This window comes from Corvus cornix, chromosome 18, assembly GCF_000738735.6.
Source record: "Corvus cornix cornix isolate S_Up_H32 chromosome 18, ASM73873v5, whole genome shotgun sequence".
Lineage (NCBI taxonomy): Eukaryota > Metazoa > Chordata > Aves > Passeriformes > Corvidae > Corvus > Corvus cornix.
Window position 1 is genome coordinate 9,576,796 of NC_046347.1, and position 12,941 is coordinate 9,589,736.

At 42.3% G+C, this 12,941-nt stretch overlaps 1 protein-coding gene across 3 annotated transcripts in view; it reads right to left on the reverse strand.

Moving 5' to 3' along the window:
* Positions 1 to 12,734, reverse strand: part of PRKCA (protein kinase C alpha) — a 153,704-nt gene extending 140,970 nt beyond the window's left edge. For 2 of the 3 annotated variants that reach the window (XM_039562626.1, XM_039562625.1), the window contains exons 1-2: positions 12,493 to 12,732; positions 9,152 to 9,183 (exon numbers count right to left, since the gene is read on the reverse strand). In XM_039562626.1, coding sequence (XP_039418560.1) covers positions 9,152 to 9,183; positions 12,493 to 12,665 — 205 coding nt within the window. In that variant the 5' untranslated portion in view covers positions 12,666 to 12,732. Of the gene's footprint in view, positions 1 to 9,151; positions 9,184 to 12,492 lie in introns of all 3 variants that reach the window. The other variant, XM_039562627.1, reaches the window with a different exon arrangement.
* Between the last annotated feature and the right edge of the window lie 207 nt (positions 12,735 to 12,941).

Genomic DNA, 12,941 nt, shown 5'->3' on the forward strand with positions numbered 1-12,941 from the left:
ACTCCTCCTTGTACGTGAATAATGGCTTGTTTACTAAGGAGCTGAAATACCACATCCTGCACACATTCCAGGGAAGTTAAAAATGCTGTTAATTTTAAAGGAAAATGAAGAGTGAAGTATCTGTGCTTTGGGAAGAGAGTTACATTAGGAATAACCTTCAGCATTCCTCAAAATGAGAATTTCTATCTGCAGTCCATACCTTGCCCTCATTTAGCAGCAAAATAAGGAAGGCAAGTATTTGAGCCACTTTTTGCAGTCATTAATCCTTTTTAAACATATTCTAAGTAGACACCCTCATGTACATCCTCAGTGGTTTCAAAACCCAGGCACATAGAACCCAATTTCTAAACATCTGATTCTTGTAGATTTAGTATTTGAAAAGGGTGAAAAAAATTGCCACCAGTACTCAGTTGTGCCATCAGTGTAAGGATCATTTAGGGGGATAAAAATGTTGAATTTTCAGAAACACAGTCTTCATAAAATTTTGCCTCAGAATAAATTGCAACTTCCAAATGCAATTACAAGCTTCATTTAGCTATATGGAAACACTGGGTGAGTGTACAAATACTAAGAGCTGTATATAATTCTTCTAATTGAAGTTAAAGACAAATAAGGAGCAATAGCTGCAACTCTAGTTAAAAATCACTATTTCTTAATATGGGCTATTTTCTTAGCAAAAAGAAGACAGCTTGACAATTGCTACACAAGGCAAATAAAGCCTTGAATGTGCAATTTGTGTTGATCACTGTCCGTCCACTGACACTTCTGACAGTGGGAAAACTGTGACAGTAAATGATGAGCAAATCTAAATCTTGACAGGCCATTGTATAAAGACAAGTATTAATTAGACTTTTGCAGCTTCATTTTAAAAAGTAGCGAACTAAGAGAGCAATAATGATTATATTTTTGGTGTTGCTGGATGAATTTGCACTTTTAGTTCAAACAGTATGTTTCTGTATCTCTAAGTGATAAACAAAAAAGGACATTTTGTAAACTATACAGGACAGAAAAAATAATAATTCCAGTAAACTTCTACATTTATAAGTACGTAGTCCAGATTTCTAATAAAGTTCATTTGATGAAAAGATTTCAATTAATACAGCAGTGCGATCTCAAAATCTAAATTAAGTCAACTAGAAGATAACCTGAAAAAAACCCCTATGTGCCTGCAGTACCTTATAGTCTGTATTATGTAATTGCAAAATGGAACAAAAAAACCCTCATGTAAATCAAATTCTAATTAAGAAACCAGAATAAACAACACCGAAATGCACAGAAAGTTACATATGCATATGTTTGGCTGCCTGACTTAGAAGGTAAGAGTTATGAATCACATTTGTGGAAGGCATTATTCATAAATAGCTGCAATTGAAAAATTAACAGCTGATAACCAGCTCCAAGCATTCCCAGCCTCTGCAAGCCTTCAACAGGCACTGCTGGAAACAGTTAGAATTAAAATGTTCAGCATCTACAAGAATTTAAAAACACTTAAAGGGTAGTTCCTGTTATTAATTATACACAAGAGAGTCCTTCTCTCTTAGACTTTCATGCTTTCTACTGCAGATGTAAAAGCTGAGGAACTGCACCTAAAATATTTATTAAATAACTTATTATTTTTACCTCTCACCCTAAAGAGAAACAACCCACAAAAGCAAACATAAAAGAAATAATTATTGATGCATCCCAACAGGGAAATCTGTTTTCTTCATCTTTCTGCAACTTTCTTTCCAACACTCCAATAAATTCTGCTCACAGCATCCGCAAAAATCTTGTATCAAATGAGCACCATATGTGGCTATGTAACAGCAGCTGATGTGCAGGATTACACCAAGGCAGAAGGAAAAATAAAGAACATGCCAAACTTTATCTTGCCCATCCTCAAAATGATTTATCTGTCAACTTGGGATAAGCTATTACTCCCACATTTTCAATTAGAAGCTGAAGAGCTTCACAGAATTACACCCAGGGCACCGGAACAGTCAGTGTCTCTACTGGAACACAGGGCTGGGATATCTGACCAATCCAAGTAAACAAAACAAAACAAAACTTCATGTTAGAAGTGGGGGAAGGGTGAAGATGACTTTGCTCTTAAAATGTAATACAAGAAAAAAATGTTTGCTGCAAGATAAGATTTAATGTTGGAGTTTTGATGAGCGCAGTATCACCAAGGAAATTTTCTAGAAAAACCGGCGTACAGTGGTATATTTATTTATTTTACTGCCATGTTCAGTGTTGAATGAATTATATATTTAATTGTATATTGAGCATCAAGGATCACAGACTCATTTAAGCTGGAAAAGCCCTGCAAAATCATAGAACAGTTTGGGTTGGAAGGGACCTTAAAGCTCATCCAGTGCCATGCCCTGCCATGGGCAGGGACACCTTCCACTGTCCCAGGCTGCTCCAAGCCCTGTGCAGCCTGGCCTTGGACACTGCCAGGGATGCAGGGGCAGCCTCAGCTTCTCTGGGAATTCCATTCCAGGGCCTCATCACCCTTTTAGTAAAGAATTTCTTCTCAATATCTAATCTAAACCTGCCCTCCTTCAGGCTTATCACTACACACCCTGGTGATCATCGAGTCCACCCTTAACCCTGCCAATGCCACCACTAAACCATGTCCCCAAGTGCAACATCCACGTCTTTAAATCCCTGCAGGAATGGTGACTCACCCCGATCTATTCAATGTATTGACCTTCTGTGAATGCACGTGGTTGTAGTAACAAAGACTCCTCACCAACACAAACAGAGGCACCTTCTCTGTCCTGCTGTTCCTTCTACCCAGCTACGATGCTCAGGGACAACATGTCCCCTTCCCAGCACACAAGGCAATGGCTGAAGGCAGAACCTACATGTCTGCAGTGTCAGGTAATGCTCCAACAGAACACACGTGTACAGGAAAGTGCTCTGAACTAAGCTCCCAGTTTCAGGGCTTTTATGTCTGATGAGCTGCAGTGGGATCCAGGAACCAAAACCCTCTAGCACCTGCTCTGTAGCACCCAAAGGAAAACCACTTTTCATGCTCCAAGACCACCCAGCAACACAGACAAAGCTGGGATGACTGCAATACACATTTCCAAAGGGCTCTGAGCCAGCACTGATGTATCTGCACTCATTAAGACTCAGGAGTTTCACCCATCACTGCTGTTCTCAGGAAAAACTCGGAGCATGGACAATTTTTCAAAGATATCTCAGAGTTCACCTGTGGAAATGGGAACAGAATCTCAACTTTCACAGGCATCAGCAATTAACAGCACCATATTTCCTCATAAAATGGGTCAGATGTTGCAAAAGTAAGGACAGCTAAAAGAGGGGAAGAACAATAAATGGAAGCTGACAAGACAAATGAACAACAAGCATCTTATCTCCAAATTATCTGCAGATCAGTAAAATTACTGCCCTTTGAGAAGTGGTCACAGATGCACAGTCCACAGATCAGGCTGAGGGCAAAAGGCCAATGGAAAGGACAAAGGAGAGAGGAATCACGGAAACTGTGTGCAGATACAATTTCTGCTCCCAGGCGCTGTTTATTATTTTGTTTGGGTTGTGATTTTTGGGGAGTGTGTAACTATTTGGGTTTTGCTCCGGGGGATTCCATTTTGGAACAGATATCTCCAAGTTATGCACATGAAAATACATTAGCGAGGCAGCTGCTGTAAGTGTATTTTTACTGAGTTCCCATTTCAGAAGATTTCATGCTGACTTTTAAGCTACATCACAGCTTTCCACGGAATTAATTTCCCAATCTCAGGCTTACAGCAACATTAGTTAATGTAAACTGTAGCACATGACAAATAACACAAAGAGCACAAAGGAAAACACCCACATTGTTCAAGCCCTGGTCTGTAATACCCCATCTCACCACAAAACCAAAAATAATACAAGAGAAGCAGTTCTGGCATAGAAAGGGGAACTTGCTTTGTGTCTTGTCCACCCTTCGGCAAAAACATTTCCACGTAAGGAAGACAAATTATTTTTATGAGAAGCAACACAGCAATGCAATAGGTTTTTCTTTCTTAGGTTACAAAGGAAAGTGAAGATTGTAAAAGGAAGAAACTGTAGGGGAAACACAGCCATCAGGATGGAAAACTAAGAACTAAGCCTTGATCCGCACACAAAGAAAAGAACAAATGATGCTGCTTCCACTATAAATACGTTATATCACTACTGAGGATTGAGGTAAACTCTGTCAGCCAGGTTGGAGGTGGTCATTTTCATTGGTTTGAATCTTCAGATCATAGAGCATTAAAAATTAGTTTCTCAACCACATCACTACAGAGACCTTTAATACAACATTTTTAATGAAAATACATGATTTAAAAATGAGGTGGCATCAGGCGGTTCTTTGATCTTTTTCTTGTAGAAGGGAGGTCAAGAACCATCAGATAAAAGATAAACAATGTAGAGGAAATGAAGTGCTGGTTTGATGTGCCAATATTACAAGATTTGAACATTAAAAACTAATAAAATGCCCCCATTTCCCTTTTTAGTGAAGGAATTGCTGTAGATGTCTGCCAAGTCCAGACCCGGCATGGCACGAGCTGTTCCAAAAAGCTTAGGACAACAGTAAAAGGTAAAATTCAACATTCAGAGAAAAATAATCTGCAAATAAATGGAGGGAAGACAGAAAAAACAGTGGAAAGAGCAATAGTTGCCCAGATTAGTGAAGCATAATGATCTGCCTTAATTGATTTCTCTGATTTTTATTTATGTAAATTAGAAAACAAACATGCAACTCTTCCTTAGCTCATTATTATCCTTAAGCCAAATGTATTTCACAGCTGAACTACAGCAGCATATTGCACTTCAGTAAAGCCTGCAGCAACCATGTAAAAAAGGGAAAACTTGCTGTTATTGACTAAGAATTTTGACCATTTAGGAGAGAATTAACAACAGGACCTTAATCAGGAACATGAGCTGATCACATTCATATTACTGTAACTAAAAATATTTTTGCCCTGAGGAAACTTGATGAGCCTTCAGTGCTGAACTTAAAACAACCTCTAAACCTACATAAATACATGTTCTACAACGTTTGCTCTTCACATCTTAGTGAGCTCCTATTTGTTGAGCTCTGTTCACCAGAAAAATGCTTCTTACAAATCGAACAGAAAGAAACAAGTATAGGTTACACTCAGAGTGTAACAGTCTATCAAAAGAATGATGAAGCCAAAATTTAACTTAATTGCTTGGTTAATTTAAAGTCTGCTGTCTCAAAAGAGGAACTTTCATGCTGTGGCAGATTGAAAAAGGTTTAAATTATTCCATTTTTCACATTGCTCTTGCAGTATTTCCAGGTGCACATCAGAGGGAAGCTTTCAGTGCTACAGACAGCTTGCTGGGCTGCTTGACAATGTAAGAAAACAAAACAAAGCCATAACTCCCTGGAATAATCCTCCCATCGTGTTTGCACTGCCACAGAGACAATCAACAGCAAACAGCAAAAGCAAAACAGCAGAATGAGAGCTCCTGTTTCACAAGCACAATATTTAAAATACTTCATGTTTCTATAAATCAACAATAAACCACAAATATCAAACTGCAAAATGCTTTCTTATAACAGGAATAAAAATTTCACAGAATCCCAGAATCTTGAGGTTGGAAAAGACCTCCCAGACCATTGAGTCCAAACTGTGAGCAATCCCCACCTTGTCCCAGCCCATACCACTCAGTGCCACATCCAGGCATTCCTTGGACACCTCCAGGGATGGAGACTCCAAACCTCCCTGGGCAGTCCCTTCCAGTGCCTGACCATCCTTTCTGTGAAGAAAGTCTTCCTGAATTCTATCCCTAGGAGAACATTAATCCATCTGAAGTCTTCCAAGTGCGTTTTCAAACTCACACATGACCAAAAAACCAGACATTTTCCACTGTTACTTTATGATCCCAAACCCCTTTCTCTAAAAAACTTATTTCCAATGATGCAACAGAATTCTGCTTCCTCTCCATGCAATAACACATCCCTGGTCCTGGCTGTAAACCCAAGCAGCCCTTCTGAGGATCTGTTTGCTGGAATATTCAGCAGCCACATTAAAATACACCCATCAAGAAAGAGAAACTACATCGGATGTGGACTGTCTCTTGCTGAACGTCTGTGTGGTAATAATGCAATTGTACTTGACCCTCTGCCACATGCAGGGCATTAAAACCACACCAAAATTTAATTTGCTGTCTTTTGCAAATTCATAAGGATCCCATAAAAATTAGGAGGCGGAAAAAAATTACCTTGCAAAATGTTTTAAGAAAATAAATTGAAATAATGCTCTTCAATTCCAAAGAGATCATTTAAATGCCTTTACCTAATGCTGAACTGAACACTACAGCAGAAACAGGCATCAAAATCTGAAAACAAAAGTGATGACATACAACTGAAAACATGTTCCAAGGCTCAAAGCAAGCCCAGTGAAAAAAAGGTATTAATGGTCCAAAATCAGATCATTTCACTATAGCACAGTTTCAATTCTAATAAAAGCTATATTAAAATATTAAATTAAAATATTCCTTTGAGGGCATATCTTAAAAATAAAACTAGGACTGTATTTTGTGTGACACTTTTTAAATGGAAGTTTTAAAAATATATGAAAACATACCACACTTGCTGCAATACTTAAAACTGCATAAAAACTAAGACCTGTTGTTTAATTAAAGAATTCTAATGCAAATATTCATAGGATTGTCGTTTTTATAGTAGAAACATCATCTGAGTGTGGTGTGACTGTTGTGGGCCTTTCCTCTTCCCTCTGGTATCAAAGGCCGGAAGAATTTCAAACAACTTTGGAAATAACCAACCCCCCCCAGCTCTGAATTCTGCCTGACATCAAGTTTTTGCCTAGTGGGAGATTTTACAACACTGTTGAAAAGAGAATAGAAAAGACTTTTTATAATGGAAACACTGATGGACCAAGAACTATGGTCATGCTAAGAGCTGTCACTGCAATATTCCTTCTTTCATGTCATACTGAAAATTCCATTTTATTCTCCATTTGGCATTCTTCTCTGTAAAAGTAGTCACTTCATTATAGAAATCTGGGGTTTTTTCTGCAGCCTACCTTCTAGCTTCACACTTTTCATTTTAATTCTTCATGTTCTCAGTAATTTTGATCAGTAATTTGTCTTTCCAGCTTTAGCTGGTGGCTTTTCAGACAGAAACATCAGAAAGCTGAACTGAAAAAAAATTGATTCAGCAGCTTAACTTCATCATGGAAGTTTTATTTTTCAAGAGTATTATCCCAAGAGTATGAACTCTGATTTTGAACACAATCAGGTTTAATAAATGATGGCTAAAAACCCCATTACTTAAACTTATTAGTGCACCACCAACAGCTTGATAAAAACCATATAAAATTAGAACATTTCTTAGAGATTTTAACTAAGGACACAGACAAAACCACTGAATACAACAGTCTCCAAAGAGAAACTGTAGAATCTTGCTCTAATACAGACAAAAGTCAGGTTTGAACATATTTAGATTCATAAAAAGTATCACATCTGAAGCATTTAAAAATAAACAGAGCTGCTCTACTGTGTTTACTCTTGTTTGTGTCCATGAATGGTATCTGCAGGGGAAACAAGACTGAATTCAGAACTTCAGCTGGCTTTGTACAGATCAGTCCTCACCAGCAGAACTGTTCCTGGCTCATTGGAATTACAGTGGTGGAAGGAATTCCAGGCAGAGAATCCAAACCCCTGGAGATGAGCTGCCATGGCAGAGTGGATCTGTGGCCCAGATCCTGCTCAGACTGAGCCCCCAGCTCCCAGCTGGGAGCAGGAGAAAGTCAGCACTGTGCAAGCTGCAAAAGCTAAGCTGGATAACTGCACCATTTAAATGCAGCCCCAATTATTTTCTGTACACCAACAGAAACCTGTAATGAACCTTTAAACAATTCCTGAGCTGGGAACTACTGAGCTGTCCTGAACGGGATTGAGGAAATGCCATCCCACTACCAACTGAGCACTACACACTCATCTACAGCACTGCTTTGGGTGCGATGGGGGGCAAGAAACTCGAGGATATCTACAAAATTTAATATTAATGTTTTGGGGCACCAAGGAAGAGTCATGGATGTCTGCTTACCTCCATCAGGAAATGCTGTGTGTGTCTGCAAGGCTCTACTTGCAGAACGAAAACTTATTTATTGCAAATCTTTAAAAGGCAGTCTTTGACATCCACTTTCTCAAAGGTGTAATTTCAAGAAGCATCAGCTTACATCAACTTTCATGAAAATACCACAGAATCCATAATTTCATTGACTGCTAAGTAAAAGCAACATTCAGGATAGTCAAATGTGCTCTAAGGCAAGAGCAAATGTCCATTAGAAATGTCATGAAAGAAACAAGGAAAAGGCCAACTAATGAGTACACAATGTGCAGCTGCAGGAGAAGTGACAGGGAGAAGATGGAAAAGAGAAAGGGACAATAGAAAGGCTCATCGTAATTAAGCAAACATATGACAAAGAAAAAAAACCTGCACTAGTTGGGTGTGGTTATTTCATGATTAAATGCTAAATAACGGTAAGAATCTGGCAGAAATACAGGCTGTGTGAGAATACAGCATTTACAGTTATCTTACACTACAGCAGCTTTCAATTTCTCAGGGTTAGCAGATTTTATTAAATCAGTGATTTTATACAGGTGGATTTTTTTTTTCTGTAATTCAGTATTACATAAGACAGAATTGTCCTGTCCTAATACAGAGTTAAAGCCAAAGGTCCTCCCGAACACGCATTGTATGAAAATGAAAACCAGGGACTTTGGGTTATGAAAAGAAGCCATATGACTAAAAAGTGAATCCATTTTCCAAAACGCCCACACAGACAAGAGCTTCTGATGAGAAAAATGATCTCTGCAAAGCTAAATTGCACAGATTATTTCCATGAAAAGTCAGAATCATTCAGATTATACGACATTTACCGCGCTGAGATTTAAAAAAGTAACCCACCAACTTTTTATATTATTACAGTATGAATAATTACTTGATTGTTCAATATAAATATCAATAATTATTTAATTGGATAATTGTCTTCTTTTAGAATTTACACAGGCAATGATGCTTGCTTGGTTTTTTCAGGATTCTCTCTTGCTGCTGGCAAGTTTTGGGTACCTTCAGAACGAGGTGCAACCACCTGTGTGTGCCAGCAAAGCAGTTGTGGCCTACCTTGGCACTGGAATCCTTGCTTCCCAAATCCCCTGCAGAAAGAAGGAAAAGACTGCCTTAGTATATTTAGCTTTAATTTCTACTCAATGATCTCTAAAAACATAAAAATAGCTTCATATTAAATTACTTCAGGTTTTGCTACGACAGCAACAGATTTTCAAATACACAACACAGACCAGCCCACCCATTTCAAAGCAGAGAACAATAGCTGTCACCAGCTCTGTAATTTCAGCTTCTGGCAACAATTTTTTTATTATTATTATTTTACAAGCTATTTTGGATCTACAATTATCATCATCTGTGATTACTGCATAATATTTCAACTCGTTTAATGCCACATGTATATTTAACAGCCACGTAAAATATTCCAAGTTCCAGCAAAGGCACATAAAACAAACTAGACTTGGGTTTTCATCCAAATTTTAGGATTACAAGCCGGTGTTATGAGCCTCAGCTAGAGTCCAGCCGTTTGCTGTGTGGAAAGCAGGCAGGTTAAAGGTTTTGCTTGTTTCAATGTAAGTGAGAAGACAGGCCCATGATTTTCATACCGATTATTCTCCAGCTTCCTTGCTCCATTTCCATAACAAAATACAAATGTGTGTGTAACACTTCTGCAATGAATACAGTGACAGTGGTATCCAGAGATCCAACGCATTTTATACCTCTGGCAAACTGCACTGCTGTGGATTTATTCGTTTATCTTTAAGCATTTACCATTCTCTTCCCACAAAAATAACTGTTTTGAGTATCCTGCCTATAAACATTTCTCTGCCTTTTCCCCCTTCTTTGCAGCCTGTTTTTCATCTGGAGAGCTGGAGCCGCTCACACTCAAACCCAAACAGACAAAAGCCGTGAGCTGGAGAGAAGCTGTGTGCAATTAACAACACGTGGTTTAATTATCAACTTTATGGAAATGATTTCTTAAAAAAAAAAAAACAACAACAATTTCTCCCCTTTATTTAATTATTTATGGAAGAGACAAAACCTTCAGTGCACTCTTACTTCAGGTGGAAGCTGAAATGACACAGCTTAGAGAATTTCTGTACATTTGTGTGCACAAGTCACTACTTGTTGTTGCTCTAAGAAAACCTAAACTAGGAAAACCAGGAGAAAAATCAAATTATTTGTTTTCTTGGCAGCACACATGCCTATATTGTCACTCTGATGCTGTTCTCACTCATCTTCACAAAACTCAAAAGCTGGAAGTGTGGAAATGCAATCATAGGAAAGCTGATGGCGGGACTAAGAACATGAAACAGACTTTAGATAAGTGTGGTCCTTTAAAATAGACTTATTTGCAGACCTTCCTTTTTTATCTACTCCAGAAGCAGGGCTGTTCCTCAGTGTCTGAGCTGAATCCCTGCAGAGCTGCAGCCCATTCCACTCCCCAAGCAGTTACAATGTAATTTTTAAGTAAAAAGTCTTAAAAAAATATTGACACTCCAGAAACAGAGTGGAGAGTGAAAGTTGCTGAAGAGGATAACACAGCACTGAACTATTTTGGTAAATATTAGCTGATGAAATGTAATCTAAGGAAAGAATCTATTTGTGTAGTTCATTGAAAGGTTGTGTTTACTATTCTTTATACCTCCAAACATACATTGATTGACACAAGTCATTTTGGAAACAGACGAAGCCCTTTCAGTGGTGCGCGATGGTTGTCTGAGACCAGTCCATCTCCAAATTGGAAAATGAAACAAATTTTCAAGTTGTCAGATGCTCTTCTAAGGAATGTGAAGAGCTTCCTCAGGCTCAGTAGGCAGGACAAGGCAAGAGCACAGTCACTCTTGCCACCTGTCAGGCACAGGATACCCTTTCACTTGCAAACCCATCCTGTCATTCGTGACAGAGCTCTGCTTTGTTTTATAATTGTGCTACTTAAGTGCACAAACACCGCTCGGCAATAACCCTGCAGCGGTTTTTCACACCTCTCAACTCATTCTGGTTTAGATTAACTTTGAAGCAGTTTCTGAAGGTCTCTCACTTTTACCATACCCAACTCCAATTTTTTTTTTTTTTTTTGCAACTAGGACGAAAGGAAAAAAAAGTTAAAAAGAAAAAGGAAAAAAAAAGTCATAAAGTTGACTTGTTTCTCCTGCAGTCTACCATCTCAGCTTTTCTTCCTTACCCTGCAAATATATTTCAATCATTTTTGGCACAAGCACAGTCTTTGCTTCAGCATGCAAGCAGAGCAAAACTGACGGAAGAAGGAAAAGGTCCGTGTCCAGACACAAACACACATAAAAAGAGCAAGAAGCGTGCCACGGACACAAAGCCAGCTGCGTGCAGACCCATCTAGACCTTTCACAACTTTGGCCAAAATAAGTCACAGATCTCGTTTTCGGCAACCAGACCTGCAGCGCAAACTTGAGCAGCGGAGCAGGGCTGGAGCGAGGTGAAGGAGGGGAATCCCGAGCTGTTTGTGCTGCACGGTCCCTACAGGTACAGGACCCCCGAGGCTCTCACGGTTCTTGCCGAGCCCGGGCCGGGGCCGCCGCTCCTCGCACAGGGCGCGGAACAAGCGCAGAACGGCCCGGCCTGCGCGGAGCTGCCGCCCTGCCCCGCCACGCACGAACTCATGGGTGTATTTTTCCCTACCAGCTTAGCAATGCGGGTGTTGGTAGGGAGTTTTCCTGCCCTCTCAAGCAGGAACCCTTCTCTCACAAAAACCACTCCTCCCTTTCCTCGGCGCGGACCGGAGCAGCGGTGTCACGGTGCCTTCCCGGCCTCACTGCCCGCCCTCGGGCAGCAGGAGGAACAGGGCAGGCACTGACCAGGAGCTGAGGCTAGGTGACCCAAGTTCTGCCACCCAGCAACGCCCCAGTCTGACACGGGCACCCTCCGTCCCAGCACGGCTGTGCCTGGCTGAGCCCCCCAGCCCGGCTCCGCCGAGCAGAACCGGGGACAAGGGGTGAGAAACACAGCTCTGGACCGTTTGGGAAGCGATGGCCCCAGCGCGGGTCTCCAGACCCTGCTGGGCTCTGCGACCGAGCGCCGGCAAGTTTGGAGACTCCCCCGCCCCGAAAGCGGGGTGCGCACAGCCCCGGGCCGGGGCCCCCCGAGCAGCGTCAGCCGCACACAGCCCACCGGGAGAGGGATGCGACAGCGCCAGGGCAGCGAGGGGACAAGGGGGGTCACCCACACCGGGGTCACCTGCCCGGCCCCGGGGGGAGCGGCGGCACCGGGAACCGTCTGCCCGGGGGCGCGGCGGGTGGGCAGGGAAGAGAAGGGAGGGCAGGGCGGCTCACCGGAGCCGGGCACAGCGCCGGGGCTGCCCGGGGTGGGGAATCCCCCACGGCAGAGCGGGCCCGGGCGGCGGCGGGCGCGAGGGGGGGTCTCACCAGATGAAGTCGGTGCAATGGCTGCAGAAGGTGGGCTGCTTGAAGAAGCGCGCGATGAATTTGTGCTCCTTCACCTCGTGCACGTTCTTCTGCCTCAGGGCGCCCTTGCGAGCGAAGCGCCGCGCCGCCTCCGGGTCGGCGCCGGGCTCGGAGCCCGGGAACACGTCGGCCATAGCGCCTCCTCCCCACCCCCCGCCGCTCCGGGAGTCGCCGCCCCGACGTCCGCCCCGTCCGGCGGCCGCCGAGCCTCTGGCAACGGCGGCGCTGGGCGCTGCCTCCCGCTCCCAGCCTGACGTCGGAGCGGAGGAGGATCCCAAGCCCTCTCGCCGGCTGCTCCGCCCGCGGCTGAGCGAGCGAGCCCCCGGCCGGGGCGGGGCGGGCGCGGTGCCGCCCCCGCCGGGGAGCGCCGGGGGGGAACGAGGAGGGCGGCAGCACCTGCTGGCCCTCGT